Source organism: Chrysochloris asiatica, unplaced genomic scaffold (genome assembly GCF_000296735.1).
Source record: "Chrysochloris asiatica unplaced genomic scaffold, ChrAsi1.0 scaffold00116, whole genome shotgun sequence".
NCBI lineage: Eukaryota > Metazoa > Chordata > Mammalia > Afrosoricida > Chrysochloridae > Chrysochloris > Chrysochloris asiatica.
The window spans coordinates 7,158,170-7,175,078 of record NW_006408634.1 but is presented as its reverse complement, the minus strand read 5'-3'; the positions used below and the strand labels follow the sequence as shown (position 1 = coordinate 7,175,078).

The 16,909-nt window shown below is 41.4% G+C and overlaps 1 protein-coding gene across 1 annotated transcript in view; it reads left to right on the top strand.

Annotated features, from left to right (window-relative positions):
* Nucleotides 1-16,909, top strand: part of LOC102832911 — a 34,316-nt gene that overhangs the window by 11,240 nt on the left and 6,167 nt on the right. Inside the window, exons 11-16 of the mRNA XM_006868403.1 lie at nucleotides 11,556-11,785; nucleotides 12,111-12,268; nucleotides 12,354-12,501; nucleotides 12,619-12,797; nucleotides 14,372-14,482; nucleotides 14,654-14,898. Of these exons, the coding sequence (XP_006868465.1) occupies nucleotides 11,556-11,785; nucleotides 12,111-12,268; nucleotides 12,354-12,501; nucleotides 12,619-12,797; nucleotides 14,372-14,482; nucleotides 14,654-14,898 (1,071 nt within the window). The remainder of the gene's footprint in view (nucleotides 1-11,555; nucleotides 11,786-12,110; nucleotides 12,269-12,353; nucleotides 12,502-12,618; nucleotides 12,798-14,371; nucleotides 14,483-14,653; nucleotides 14,899-16,909) is intronic.

Below are 16,909 nucleotides of genomic sequence, written 5' to 3'. Positions count from 1 at the left end.
GAACAGCTACAGTGACAGAAGATACATCTTCATGATGAACATGACCTATACTCAGAGCAGTAGTTACTCTAAATACCAACAGACAGGGAAAGAGTCTTCACATCAAGTATCAATGCTATCCCCTCTGTACACAGGGTAGATAGGGATGGGCAACTTAGACATTGGCTACCTAAAATGAGGAAGCAATAAAGGCACGAAGTGACTCGCTTACAAGATTTCAAGAGGGAATTTAGTTTAAGAATATGGAGAGAAAGAAAGAGTCCCCACTGAACAGCTGTCATCTTGTCTAGATGGGTCTGGTGAAAAGAGATGGGGATAAGATTTGTAAGATTCAATAATGAAAAATTGTTATCATGACTAATCACGACTGTCACAATTATGAAGGTAGAAGTTTTGTAACAAAAAAAAGGGGAGTGGTTAATCTTACAATTCAGAAACAGAGGACCCTAGGACCATCAAGAAAGGAATGTACAAATAGGTGTGGGACCTTATCCAGAGAAGCAGCAGTGCCAGAGATAGAGACAGAGATGGGGCATGGAAGGGGGAGTGGCTGAGGACTCATGATTCATGGACTAAGAAGAGAGGGACTAAGAACTGGTGGCCAGGAGCCGACTTACAGAATGTGCCCTTTGGAGATGTAAATTATTATATATGTCTGAGTTGGGGTTTTTTTTGTTTGTCTGTTTTTTAAAAAAGCTAAAGTGGATAGAGAGAAATACTGTTAACTTATGGTCCATGGAAGGGAGTATAATCATTGTAATGAAACAAGGTATATAGTTTGTTGAATGTAAAATTGATGATCTGCCCTGTAAACTTTCACTCAATCCACAATAAAAGCCTTTAAAAAAAAAGTTTTTGGGGTATTTGAAAAAGAACTTTCAGAAATGAAAATTAAAATCATTATCATTTGAAACATTAATGAATGAGTTAAGCAACCAATTACAAAAATATAAAGAGAGAAATAGTGAGCTGGAAGACGAACATGAATTACCAGTAATACAGCCAGGGAAACTGAGGATTTAAAATATTAAAAAGGTTATGAAAATAGGGCGTTATGAGAAAACTTCCAACACATATCTAATAGTTCTACAAAGAAGTAATTGGAAGAACAGAGGAAAGGTAACATACAAAGAGAAAAACGCTGAACATTTTCCAAAATCAAGGAAAGATACAAATCGTTGGGCTAAGGAAACAAAACTCCAAAGGCCAATAAATCAAAGAGAAATTCAGCACGCACACACACAAGACAAATATAAATAGCACCTAGGCAGACAAGACACTACTCATAAATTAATGGCGATAATCTGACTTCTTATCAACAGCAGCAGAAACTAGAAAATAGTGATCAATTATCTTCTAAAGACTGATGAAAATAAACCCAACAAGTTTTCAAGAAAAAGGTATATATATACTTGACGGAATCCACTTGGCAACACTTCACAACAACAGCATATACATACATACATATATATATGTAGGGACCATGATGGCCCTGTAGGGTAAGCACTGGACTGTGAACCATAAGGTTGTTGGTTGATGACCACCAGCCATTCCAAGGGGAAGTGTATATATATATATATATATATATATATCAAGACAGCTCATATAACTTCCTTTGACTTTGTCATAATTAACAAACCTACTGTTTTCTGAGCAGATTGTTCCTACCTGGTCTAGTTTATTGACAAAAAGAATCAAGTTTATATATATATATGTGTTTGTGTGAGATATATATATATATAGTACTATGGGATAAAGCACTAGACCACAAGGTCAGTTTAAACTACAAAGTCGATGGTTCAAACTCACCATCCGCTCCGTGGAAACCCTATACTGGGTCGCTAAGTGTCAGAACCAATGTCGAGTGGATTCCGATCCATAGCGACCCTGTATAGGGTTTCCAAGGAGCAGCTAGTATGCTTGAACCACTGACCTTGCAGTTCAAACTGACTTTGCAGTCTGATGCATTAGCCCACAGCGCCACCCCAGGACTCCATAGGTATAAGTAAACAAACAGTTTTCCATCCACAGAGATTCCCAGTAGGAAGACCTGAGATATAAGAAATGCTGGGCCAAGAAAATGATAATGTGGGTAAATATAAACAAACACAGTTTACAATAACAACAATGGCTGATTTGTAGGGGTTCTTCAACGGACAGAACTAAGATACTAAACATATCAACTAGAGGCAGAGTATTCACCTCAGCCGAATGCTACATGCTGATCTTTAGACTTTGATAAGGATACATGTTATAATCTCAAGAATAACCACTTTAAAAAAAATAGTCTATAATTTCTGTATTAGTTAAGTAATTCTAGCTTTTCTAATTCAGAAAACTACATAATCTCAGCAACTTAATACGATTACATTTTATTTCCTGCTTTTTACATCAAAATGTGTACAACCCAACCTGTGATGGGGATGGGGACATTCGGCTTCCTTTGGTCATTAAGGTACCCAGCCTCTCTCCCTCTTCTAGATTCTGGAGGGCAAGAGAATGGGTTTTCTGGGCCACATCTGAACAAACCTCACCACCCAAGTAAATCCAAGTGTCCAGCTCCTAAGTCCCTTCCTTCCCCCTGAGCTGATAATGAAGTGGCAGCAGTTGATGAAGGACTGGGTGGCTAAATGTGACATTTCCAGAGATTGAGCCAAATTTTGGGAAAACCTTTCAGCAATGGATATTCACTCAATCCAGAAACAGCTAGATCTTCACGCCGAGCGAAATCTGCCTGGTAACCGATGACCTCATTCATCCCGCCACTGGGTTGGCTCTGCCGGGTGATCTTCCCCTGAAGAAGGTCAAGGCCAGTGGGTCAAGGCCAGTGGGTGAGCTAGGGGTCCTTAGGACGAGTTGACTATAAGAGGTCCTTAGGATGAGTTGCCTAAATCACCTTCCAACCACAGCGAAAAATTAAAATCGTCTCTGGCCCCAGTGACCATGGCTCCAGAGGACCCTTGGTCCCTAGTCGCGCGCCTAGGACGCCCCCTCCCCCAACCCAAGCCAGGCACCCGCAAAAGTGACCGGTCTCCAGACTCGCGCGTCAGTGGCGGGTAAAGAGGGATCCAAGGGTCCCGGTCCCCAGTCCCTGTGGTCTCAGGAAGTCAGGCTTCTGTTCTCCGGGCCACCTCGCCACATGACCCTGACCTCCAAGCTTACCCAGCCACTTCGCTTTCTTTCCAGGAACTTAGGGGTCAAGGTGCCCTGATTCTGGAAGGGAAGGGCAGACCAGAGGCAGGGAGGCCCAAGGTAGATAACGCCCCCTGCCCAGGCACCTCCCTCCTGCTCCCTCATCCCTCCCCCCAGGAGACACTTCTCTCAGCAGGTGACCGAGGCTGGGACAGAAGCGTTGTGATGTTGTAAGAGTGTCCTTCCTCTGTACTCCCATAGATGAATTTATGGGCCTCCCCTACCTGGGTCAGAAAGTTTCTTAAGTAGCCTTTACACACGCTGTCCCGCCTTTGATTCTCTTAAGAGCCTGGCGGAGACCAGACTTAGCTGAGAAAGACGCAGCCACAGATCCCATCAGGGGCCAGAGTGGGGACCAGAGACACACCTGGACTGAGCCAGTCACCTGTGGACTGCAGGTACAACGGGGTGGAAGGGTGAAGATGGGGTCGTTACAGGTAGGTAGGAGATAAGGCAAAAGCCTGGCTAAAAGGAACCTGGATACTAGACCAAGGATTTTAGACTTATTTTGAGGGTTGTGAGGCCCCTTGGAAAGATTTAAGTAAATAATAGATTGATAAATGTGGATGTTTATATAATGGCTCATATAACACAGGAAAATACTCATGATATAATGAAAGAATTTGTATCTTCTAGAGCAGTGACTGTAAGATAAACACTGGACTGCGAACTGCAAGGTTGGCAGTTCTAGCCCAAATCTTTGTGGATTTGCAGCTGAGAAAACTTTATATAGGGTCACTATGAGTTGGAACCGACTCAACACACTTAACAACAATATATATCCAACTGTTAGAAGATATAGACAAGGATAAGTCAAAAAGTATTGCAACAAAATCATAGCAATTAATGAGGTCATTAAACAGAAAGATCAAAATATGAAGCTAGTATTTCTCAACATCTATTCCATGTAGGACTGTGTACTTTTGAAGGCAGTGTTTCCATAGGATAAGCACTGGATTGCAAACCAAAAGGTAGCAGTTTGAGCCCATCAGCTGGTCTGTGGGAGAAAACTGAAACTTTCTTCTCATGCAAAGATTTACAAGCCTCAAAAACTCTAAACAGGGTAGCTATGAGTCAAAACCCACTCAAAGTAATTTAACAACAACAATGACTTCCCTGAAGAATTCTAAATTCTTTGGCAGTTTTGACATCCTTGAGGGACTTCTGTCATATTCCTTTTCCATGTTCTTTGAGTTTTAGAAACAAGAAGAAGTTTGAAGGGACAAGACTAAAACTGTATGATGGATAAGGTAAAGTTTCCTAGCAAAATTCTCACAGGGTAGCAAGGGCATTGTCATGTTAGAATAAAAACGTCCTCAACCCAACTTCCCTGGCCTTTTCTCACCAGTGCAGCTTTCCGTTTCCTTATTACTTTTTCATAATAAGCCCACATGACCATCCCATGTCCTTCAAGAAAATCTGTCAATATTAAGATTAATCTCTGATTTCTCAGCAGAAACCATGCAGACAAGAAAACAAGGGATGACATATATAAAATGCTGAAAGAAAAAAACTGCCGACTAAGAATCATATACCCAGCAAAACTGTCCCTCAAATCTGATGGTGAAATTAGGACAGTTCCAGATAAACATAATTAAAGGGATTTGTAATAACCAGACCAACTTTTCAATTAATGCTTAAGGGAGTTCTTTAGATAGAGAATCAACAAGAGCAGATTAACATACGTGAAAACATCATTGAAAACGAAATCCAGATGTAGAACTATCCAAAACAAAATAAGCCTACAAGACTGAAATTAGAGAATCACAGACATCAATTTATAATGAAGACAAATACAAAGCAAAAAGAGAAAATAGTATAGTTACAGAACTTTCAAATGGTGAGAAAGTCAAATAGATTTTAAGATAAAGCAGACTGTTTTAAACTGAGGGGGAAATTAGTACTTTACAGGAGTCACACCTTACATCAAAAACAAAAATAGACTAAAAATCGAAGGATGGGAAAAAGATATCAAACTAATAGCAATTAAAAACAAGCAGGAGTGGCAATATTATTTTCTGATCAAATAGACTTAAAGGCAAAATCCAACATAAAAGACAAAGAAGGATTTTATATAATGATAGAAGGGTCAATTAAACAAGAAGACTTAACCATAATAAGTACCTATGTTCCCAATGAAAACCTCAAAATACATCAATCAAACTCCAGCAGAATTGAAGAAAGAAATAAAAAACATTATGATAATGGTAGGAGAGATTTTAATACATGATTTTCAATGAAGAACAGAATAACTTGAAAGAAACAAAGACACAGAAAACCAAATAAACCAATCAACCAACTTGACCTCATAGACATAAACCGAGTACGCAACTCAACAACAGCATAATATAAATTCTTTTCCAGTGCACATGGAACATTCTCCAGAATGGACCATTTCTAAGGACACAAAACAAATCTCCATTCATTTACAAAGACCAAAATACTACAAAACATCTTCTCAAATCACAGTGCTATAAAATTAGAAATCAATAACAGGAAGCTCAAGTGGGGGAAGTCTTATACATGGAAACATGCATAATAGCTGCTTCTAAACTACTGAGCAATGAACACAAACATCCAAAAAGAAGAAAGAACCAAAATCAACACCTTAACCCAACATGTCCAACAATTAGAAAGGAGCAGCAAAGTAAACCTACAGCAACCAGAAGAAAAGAAACAATTGAGATTAGAGCAGAAATAAATGAAACAGAAAAATAGAATCAACAGGAAGTTGATTCCTTGGAAGAATTAATAAAATTGACAAACCACTAGCAAATCTAACAAAGGAAAAGAAGACGATGCAAGTAACACAAATAAGAAATGAAATGAGTATTATCACATAGAACCAATGGAAATAAAAAGGGTAATAACAGAATACTATGAAGAACTGCAAGGAGCTCTGGTAGCATAGTGGTTATGAATCGGGCTGCTAACCTCAAGGTCCACAGTTCAAAACTACCAGCCGTTCCGTGGAAGAAAGATGAGGCTTTCTGCTCCCATAAAGATTTATAGCCTCGGAAACCCTGTACAGGTCGACTCCACAGTACTTAACAACAACAATGAAGAATTGCACTCCGACAAACTTGAAAATCTAAAAGAAGTGGACAGATTTCTAGAAACACACTATCTACCTAAACTAATAAAAACGGAAGTAGAAAACTTGAACAGTACTGGTGTGACGCTGCAGGATAATGCACTGACCTCAAGGTCAGTAGTTCAAACTCACCAGCTACTCCTCAGAAATCCTATACAGGGTTGCTATGAGTCAGAGCCAACTGGCCTGCTCTTAGCAACAGCAACATAACAAAAGATGAAATTGGTGCCGTCATTAAAATAAAACTCCCAACAATAAAAAGTCTGGGCCCAGATGGCCTACTGGTGAATTCTAACAAACATTCGGAGAAGAGCTGAAGCCAATTCTATTCAAATTATTTCAGAACAAACAACAAAAAAAAATTATTTCAGAACATAGAAAAGGATGTTGTTGTTGTTGTTGTCAGGTGCCATCAAGTCGGAACCGACTCATAGCGACCCCATGCACAGCAGAACGAAACAATGTCTGATCCTGGGCCAACCTCACTACCGCTGCCACCCCCGAGTCCATCAATGATGCCACCTGGCTGATCCATCTCGTTGGGGGTCTTCCTCTTTTTCTCTGACCCTCCACCCTACCCAGCATGACATCCTTCTCCAGCGATTGTTTCCTCCGGACAATATGTCCAAAGTAGGAGAGACGAAGTTTAGCCATCCTGGCCTCCAAGGAGCACTCTGGCTGCACTTCCTCCAAAACAGATTTATTGGTTCTTTTGGCAGTCCATGGCACTTTCAGTATTCTCCTCCAACACCACAACTCAAAGGCATCAATTCTTCTACGATCCTCCTTATTCACTGTCCAGCTTTCGCATCCATATGAGGCTATTGAAAACACAATGGCCTGGGTCAGGCACACCCTAGTCCTCAAGCTGACATCTCTACTCTTCATAGAAAAGGATAGGAAACCTAAATTCACCATATGAATTGAGCATAACCCTAATACCAAAACGAAGCAAAGACGTCACTAAAAAAGAAAAGTATAGACCAATATCTGTCATGAACATGAATGCAAAAATTGTCATCAAAATCCTAGCCAATAGAATCCAACAACATATCAAAAATAAAGCATCCTGACCAGGTGGGATACATACCAGGTATATAAGGGTGGTTCAATATTAGGAAAAGCACTCAATGTAATCCACCACATAAACAGAACAAAGGAAATACACACACACGTTCATATCAGTCTTTGCAGAAAAGGCATTTGACAAAACCCAACACTCATTCCTGATCAAAAATACTCAACAAAATAGGAATAGAAGGGAAACTTGTCACCACAGCTAAGGGTATATATACAAAACCAATCAGCACTCATCTGTCGGTTTGTCAGACTGTGGTGACTTGTGGGTTGCTGTGAAGCTGGAAGATATGCAACAAGTATTTTAAATACCAGGAGAGTAACCCATGGTGGACAGGTTTCAGCTGAGCTTCCTAACTAAGAGTAGGAAGGAAAGGAGGACGACTTGTGAATATTTAATCACTGAAACCCTTATGATTAGCAGTGGAACACTGTTAGATAGCACCAGAATATTGAATATTATAACTTGATGAATAGCACCAAAATATCATAGGATAAGCACTAGACTTCAAAGTCAGTTTGAACTGCAATGTTGGCAGTTTCAAACTCACCAGTCACTCCTCAGAAATTCTGTGCAAGGTCACTATGAGTCAGAACCGACTCGATGGCACTTAAAAGCAATCGTCAGATATGGTGCCGGACGATGAGCCCCTCAGGTTGGAAGGCACTCAAAATACGACTGGGGAAGAGCTGCCTCCTCAGAGTTGCCCATCATGAGGCAAATGGAGTAAAGCTTTTCGGATCTTTATTTACTGAGGGGACACAACTCAAATAGCTGCAAACATCCATTAATAATTAGAACAAGAAATGTACAAATTATGAATCTAGGAAAATTGGAAGTTGTCAAAAATGAAATGGAACACATTAAGATCAATATCCTAGGCATTAATGAACTGATATTGGCCACTTTTGATTTTACAATCATATGGCTTACTATACTAGAAATGACAAAGAGGAATGGTGTCGCAGTCATCATCGAAAAGAACATTTCAAGATCTATCTGGAAGTACAATGCTGTCTGTGATAGGATAATATCCATACGCCTATAAGAAATACCAGTTAATATCATAATTATTCAAATTTATGCACCAACCACTAAAGTCAGTGATGATGAAACAAGAATTCTACCAACTTCTTCAGAGTCCTGGTGTGGCACTGTAGGATAAACACTGGACTGCAAGGTCGGTTTGAACTGCAAGGTCGGCAGTTCAAACTCAGGAATCAGATAAGGATGCCTTTATTCCCACTCCTATTCAATATTGTGCTGGAAGTTTTAACAATGCAGCTGTAAGGTAAGAAAGGGAATTTAAAGGCATCCAAATGGCAAAGAAGAATTTAGACTCTCTCTATTTGCAGATGATATGACCCTATACTAAAAAATCCTAAAGACTCAGCAAGAAAAGTATTGGAACTCCAAGATTCAGCAAAGTGGCAGGGTACAAGATCAACATACAAAAAGTTGTTGGATTCCTTTACAGTAATAAAGAGAGCTCTGAAAAGGAAATCAGGAAAGCAATACCATTTATAAAAAACACCCAAAAGATGAAATACTTAGGAATAAATCTAACCAGAGAAACAAAAGACCTATGCAAAGAAACCTACAAAAAAAACCTACTGCAAGAAACCAAAAGAGGCTTACATAAATGGAAGAATATACCATGTTTATGAATAGGAAGGCTTACCATTGTGAAAATATCAATACTATCCAAAGTGATCTATCAATATAATGCAATCCCAGATCAGATTCCAACATCATTCTTTAAAGAGATGGAAAAACTTATCACCAACTATTTGGAAAGGAAAGAGACCCCAGATAAGCAAAGCATTACTAAAAAAGAAGAACATGGTGAGTGAAATTAGCCAGTCACAAAAGGACAGATGTTGTATGAGACCACTATTGTGGTCTTTAATGGTTACCAGGGGTAGGAGGAAAGGAGGAATAATTCACTGACTAGAAGGTTGTTATTGCTAAGTGCTGTTGAGTTGGTTCTGACTCGTGACAACTCCATGTATTACAGAGAAGAACTGAACTGTGCACGCTTTTCAACAACTCTTGCTGTTCTTGCTGAGTGTTAGATTTAATTACTTTAGTACAGTATCTTGAACAAATGTTTCTTCATTTCTTCTGTGCCCTCAGGTTATTTCTAGAGATCATAAAGGATTGAATTTTTTTATCTTTATAATTTTCATCAGGTATGCTTGCTTCTCTAGATGGTGGGTCCATAGAGCTCCTCATACTGCCATTCTGGAAGTGACACCACAAAGCTTTTAACACTACCAAATCCTATGCCTCCACTTGGAACCACTGGATCCGAATCTGGAGGAGTAAGGATAGGAAGATGAAAGGCGGGAATCTAGGTTTTCAAAGGTCAAGCCTCAACTGATTGTGGTAGATGTCCAGTTTTGAGAACCATTGGCTTAGAAGTCCAAGTGCATTGTTGTTGTTGTTAAGTGCCATCAAGCTGGTTCTGACTCATAGTGATCCTGTACAGGGTTTCCAAGGAGCGGATGGTGGGTTTGCAGTGCCACACCAGGACTCCAAGTGCATCAGTTGAGCCTAAAGATTTCCAAGAAGATCAGAAGAAGAAAGGATAGAAGCCTACATGTCTTGGGTGTTTACTGAGTCCTTGGTACTGAATATCCATTATGCCATATTTTTATTGTAGTTAAAATGTGTATAAACAAAACATTTTCCAACTATCTGCATGTATAATTCAATGACATTGATTACATCCTTCATGTTGTGAAAACATTATCACATCCTTTTCAAATCATTCCACCATCATTAACAGAAACACAATGTCTTCTAAGCAAAAACTCATCCTTTCTCCCTCTCTCCCATTCCTGATAAGCACAGGTAACCTTTGGTTTCTATATGTTTGCTTATTTCATATATAATTAAGATGTGCAGTAGTTGTCCTTTTGTGACTGGTTTATTTCACTCAGCATAATGTTTTAAAGGTTCATCCATGTTGTGACATGCATCTGGACTTCATTTCTCTTGATGTTTGAATGATATTCCATTGCATGTATATACCTCATTTGTCATCTTGTTATGGATTGAATTATGCCCCCCCTCAAAAAATATATATATATATGTGTTGTCAATCCTAACTCCTATTCCTGTGAATTCAATCCCATTTGGGAGCAGGGTTTTCTCTTTTATGTTAATGAACCCATATCAATGTAGAGTGTGGTCTAAACCAATTATTTTTGAGATATAAATGGAACCAAGTGAGCACAGAATCAAGTACGAGAAATGGGGAAAAGATAAATGCCACATGGAGCTCTCCAAGGAACACTGAGAAAAACACTCGAGAAGCTGAGATAGGACTTTTCCCCAGAGCAGACAAAGCTTTCTTCTAACATGAGAAAGTCAATGTCAGTTCATTAAAGCTCCCCACTTGTGGTGTTTCATAGCAGAACTAAGACACTGAGACTCATCTGTTGATGGACATTCCAGTTGGTTCCACGTTTTGGCTATCGTGAGAAGCGCTTCATGAAAAATGCAGTTTTCTGTCTGTGGTCTTGCTTTCATTTCTGGGCACCTAGGCTTGGAATTGTTGAGTCCTGTGTTGAGACCTACGAGTCCTGGTGTGGCGCTGTGGGCTAATGCATCAGACTGCAAAATCATTTGAACTGCAAGGTCCAGTGGTTCAAGCTTGCCAGTTTCTTCTTGGAAACCCTATACAGGGTCACTATGGGTTGGAATCGACTCGACGGCACTTCACAACAACAAGAACATGGCAGTTCTATATCCAACTTTCTGAAGAACGCCAATGTGTTTTCCAAAGGAGCTGTGTCATTTTATATTCCCACCAGCAATAGATGAGGGCTGCAATTCTCCACCATCTCATCAGCACCTGTTGCTTTCTGGTGTGTGTGTGTATGTGTGTGTTTATCATGCCATTCTGAATCACTGAAGCCATTATGACATCTGTAATCCTTTCAGGAAGGGCTGATGTTAAACCCAGTATTAATGGCATCTGTTTTGATTGGTCCGTGCTCATGCCATACCACTTACTAAATATTTTGAAAGATGAGAAAAAACTGGGTCTTGAAGCTATGAAAACTACTATCCCAAAGTCAGTAATCAGTGAGGAGAAGGGTTGGTCTTCATTACACCAAACGCTTGTTATCATAAAAGTCTACAATATAGTGCCTGAGACATGTCCCCTAAACACTCCCTCAGGATTGGTGGACCTGGCGTCATGGAGTCCTTAGAGGAAATGTCTGAGCTCTCAGAGGAAGACCTCTTCAGAAATTCCAAACCTTCCAATCTTAAGGAGATTCGGACTGCCAAGATCCGAAGCTCCTTTGCTCAGACAAAAAACACTGAGAACATCTTGACCCTGGTTGCCTTCTCTATGGGGCTAGGCAGCATCTGGCGCTTCCCTTACATTTGTCATCAGAACGGAGGAGGTAATGCCCAGGGCTTGGATTCTGAATTTTAAGGAAGGAGTTTCTTTAAGGCTATGAACTTGGACTCCTGGGTCTTAGGGGAGGAGACTTAGGGGGCCTGGACTTCTGGGTCTGAAAGTAAACTGGAGGGCCTGGATTCCTGTGTTCTGGGGGAGGTAGGAGCTTGGGGTGCAGACTCCTTGGTCTGAGGGTGGAAAGAATTGAAGATTGGATTACTAAATGGGAAAGTTGAAGGGCTGGGTGCACAGACTCCTAGGTGATAAGGGAGTGAGGGACAAGGACTTGCGGTTGCCTAAGCCAACTTCCGATTGGCTCCTTTTCTCAGGCAGCTTTATCCTGACGTACGTCTTCATACTTCTACTGATCGGAACTCCCCTTTTGTACATGGAGATGATCTTGGGGCAATGGCTGCGCATGAACAACGCCCGGGTCTGGAAGCAGCTCGTTCCCTGGCTGGGCGGCATGGGCTACGCTAGCATGCTGGTGAATGAGGGGCCCAGGCAAGAGCCATCCCAGTTCACTCCTTAGAGTCTCCAGGTTCCCTGTGTCCACCTACTTTGCTCCTCAGGTCCACTGTATCCACCCGCAGGTGTGCTTCTTGATGAGCTTGTATAACAGCACCATCATCTCCTGGTGCCTCTCTTACCTGGCCCACTCCTTCAGTCACCCCCTGCCTTGGAACCAGTGCCCACTGGTGAAGAACTCCAATGGAACTGGTGAGGAGGGGGCCAGTAAGACTAAGGGAGGCAGGGACACCAAGAAGCAAGAGCTGGGGAAGGAGATTAGGGGTTGGCCCCAATGAGGTGGTGCCTAAGTACATGGGTCCCCCCCAGACTTCTCCTGCCTTCACACTGTGCCCCACCAGTACTTCTGGTACCACACTATCCTGAATGCATCAAGCAACATTGAGGAAGGCATTGAGGTCCTCGTCCTGAACCTCACCCTGGGCATCCTCACAGCCTGGTTCCTCCTCTTCTTAATCATGATCACAGAGCTAAAGATTTCCATGCCGGTAAGCCACCTTGTTTGCTGACCCTACTCCCCTCTCCACCTTTACAAATCCAAAGATCCCCACACTCCCTGCCCCTAGGCCATCCATACCACCCAAGTCCTCCCTGGTGATTGCTTTACTCCAATCCCTGTAAGGAACCCTGGTGGCACTATGAGTTAAGCATTGGGCTGCTAACTGCAAGATCAGTGGTTCAAACACACCAGCCACTCCACAGAAGAAAGATAAGGTTGTCTACTCCCTTAAAGGTTTCCAGTCTCAGAAACCCTATAGTGCCGCTACAAGTTAGAATTGACACAACAGCAGTCAAACAGTGGGGTTTTTGGGTTAATTCCTATAGCTCTCTACTTCCCACAACCTCTTAACCACCCAGAGAAAAATGTCAGATGTGGTCGCCCATCATTCGTTCCATTGTAGGTCCTGAGGAAGATGCTGTGCTCTTGTCAAGCATTCAACTGTCTTGTTCAACTGTCCCTCTGTTTCCCATCCAAGATGTGAAAGAGTGCCTCTAACTGGTCCAACTCCCTCGTCATCCCTCACCCCCAAGTCACTGCATGCAGAGACCTGTGGGCAGACTTCTAGATCAGACACCACTGCTTCCCACCCTGAGCCCTGCATGCTCCCCATTCCTATATTTTGAACAGTACATGATATCCCCAAAGATTGGCATCCTTCTTTTCCAGAGCTTCCCATTTACAGCATTTTATTCCAATCCATTCTTCCAACTTGTTCCATTAGCTCTTAAGCCATATTCCCCGTACATAAAAATTGTATTTCTGCCTATTTAGCAGATCCTCCTCATAATTTTGATTAACTCTACCTGCAATTTCTGATCCCCTGCATCCATGTCAACTTTCACCCAAGTATCCTTGAAGACTCAACTCACCATCTTCTTCACAGTCTCCAAGTAATCTATGGTGTGCCATAGAATCGGTTCTGACTCAAAACAACCTTTTACAGGGTTTCTGAGGCTGTAAATCTATGGGAGCAGACAGCCTCAACTTTATCCAGTGGAGGGGCTGATAGATTCAAACTGCTGAACTTGCAGTTAGCAGCCCAACACATAAACCACTATGTTACCAGGGCTCCTTCACACAAATGTAGACTTGACTTGACTAAAGATGCACATTAGGAGAAAGGGCGTACCTCTACCTACCCTAGATCCAAAAAACTTTAAAATCCCTCTGAATCAGGTTACTTTCTTCCAGTTTCTTGTTAGTTTCCTTTCCTTCCTTTCACCTATGAAATTGTTCCATACAGCCTTCAACCTCACTGATTCCTTTTCCCTTGTATTTCCTCACACATAGGCCCATCAATTTACAATGTCCAACTGCCCTACTAGTAAAAGGCCATTTTGAAGTCTTATCCCTTATCCCTAAGTAGTGTATTGAGGAATAGTTTCCCAAACAACAGTGTTCTCTCCCTCAAATAATCCTCCCATCACTCCCTCTTGTTACCGGCGGGCCAGTCCAACACTCCACCTCCATCTCTCTACTCCTGCTGGCCTGAAGTCTTCTTTCCTTATCTTCTCCCTACATTCCCTAACTTCTGGTTTCTATCCTGACCCACCTGGCCAGATGCTGATTTTATATGTATTCCTCCCCTACATCATCATCGTCTGCCTCCTCATCCGAGGTCTCTTCCTAGAAGGTGCAAGTGTCAGCCTCAAACGTGTGGTGACCACAGAGGTGAGGTCAAGGAATCCAAGCCCTCTCCTTTGCAAGGCGTCCTCTGAGTCTCTTCTTCCCTTCTCCTGCCCTAAGTTATCCCTCCTCCTACTCTCTACTCCAGCCTGCCCCTCACCCAGACACCAGTGGTTCCACCCTCTGAGCCCATCCTTTACTCCCTCCCTTCTACAGCTGTCTGCCTTGGCCTCGCTGGACCTATGGCGTCAGGCAGGAGGCCATGTGCTCTATTCCCTGAGTTTGGGCACGGGGACTGTCATCACCTTCTCCTACAAGGTTCAAGGCAGCGTCCAAAATTATGCCAAGGTGGCCTCCATTGTAGCCCTGGTCAACCTGTTGACCTCACTGCTGTCTACAATCATCATCTTTCTTGTGCTGGGGTTCTGGGCCACCACCAGTGGTCCCGCCTGTGTTGAGAAGTGAGTAAGCACAAACTTGCAGGTCCAAGAAAAGGTCCCCTCCATCTACCTTAGCAATCCCCCAGGCTTATGGTCCATCAAACTCAGGACTTCTCCATTAGTAATAATAATAATATTACACTTATTTTCAAAGAAAACAACCTAAGGAGGAACACTCTTTAATATTCACAACTATATGAATATGAAAATAGTCTCATAAAATAACTACCCCAAGGTTTCCATAAATTGAAAATGGAGGTGTTGTTTTTTTTTTAAATCTTGTAATCAATTATTTTTTAACTCATGAATGAGAAGAAACCGGCCAAGCATTTAATATGGCAAAATCTATGGAAATCATGAAGAGTCCCAAACACACAAATAAATTTATTGGCCCAACAATTCTCTTTACCCCATCCTCAGAAATTTGCCAAGGAAGTGACAGGGCCAAAAATCAGAGGGAGTATGCATAGTCTAACAGTGCTCAGACCTATGGGCCCAGCTGGAATAGGATCAAAAGATTAATCAAAAACATCTAAAGCTACAGATCAACCCTCTAAATTTAAATAATGACAAGTTTTAAGGAATTAGCCCCTGATGGGAGGTACAGAAGTTGAGGGTTTGGTTTAAGGATAAACTAAAGGCAAAGAAAAATTCCACTAATCATATCCGTCACCCATCTCCAGCTCAAGTCTTGGAGGTAGTTGTTGTTGTTGTTAAGTGCCATCGAGTCGGGTCCGACCCATAGCGACCCTGTACAGAGTTTCCGAGGGTGTAAATCTTTACTAGAAAGCCTCATCTTTCTCCCGCGGAGCGGCTGGTAGTTTCGAACCGCTGACCTTAAGGTTCGCAGCCCGATTCGTAACCACTATGCTACCAGAGCTCCTTTGGATGTAGTTAGGAGTAAGGATATTGTTGTTGTTAGGTGCCATTGATTCGGTACTGACTCATAGTGACCTTATGCACCGCAGAATGAAATACTGCCTGGTCCTGGGCCAACCTCACTACTGATGCCATGCTTGAGTCCATCGATGCTGCCACTTGGCCAATCCATAGTAAGGATAGGAAGATGAAAAGTGGGAATCTAGGTTTTCAAAACTACCTGTTAGAATGAAAGGCTTGAACTTACTGGGACTAAACAAAATAAAACAAATGATAGACTTCAATTTCCTTTGTCCTTCTATACACAATGTCCAGCATAACATTTAAAATCACAAAACATTACACACACAAAAAAAAAACCAAAACAGAAAAGTATGACCCACAATCAAAAGAAACAAACAAACAAAAAAAAATCAGCAGAATAAGAAGACAGGAACTTTAATAAAATCATGGTAACTATGTTACATAATTTATAAAGCAAAGGATTAATATGCTAAAGTAATGGGGATATTTTAGACGATATCTTGAAACTCTAGAAGCAAACACAACGGAAATATTGGAGCTGAGAAAGTAAATGAAATAAAAATGCCACTGGATGGGTTTAATTTGGATTCGAGATAGCAGGAGAAAGCATCAGTTAACTTAAATCAGCAAATTAAAATCACGGTGGTGCTGTCAGATAAGCACTGGACTGCAAACCACAAGATTGGCAGTTCAAGCCCACCAGCCACTCCATGGGAGAAAGATGAGGCTTTCTGCTCCCACAGATATTTAGAGCCTCGGAAACCCTATTCCTGGTCGCTGTGAGTCTGTACTGACTTGACAATATTTAACAACTATTAGAAGTTACACGAAATGAAGTACAAAGAGAAAAAAATTATTGAGAAAAACTAAAACAAAACACCAGTGGCCTGTGATACCAATATGTATATCATTGGAGTCACAAAAGGAGAGAGACAAATGGGCAGAATTTCTTTTTTTTTTTTTTTTTTTTGTTTTTTTTTTTATTTTGTAATTTTCTTCCAAATTGAATGGCAGGCATCCACCCACGTATTCTTGCAGTTCAAGAAATCCCAAAATGATAAATATAAAGATGATCTCACCTTGACACACCATAGTCAAATTTCTGAAATCAAAAGATAAACTTGGGGGG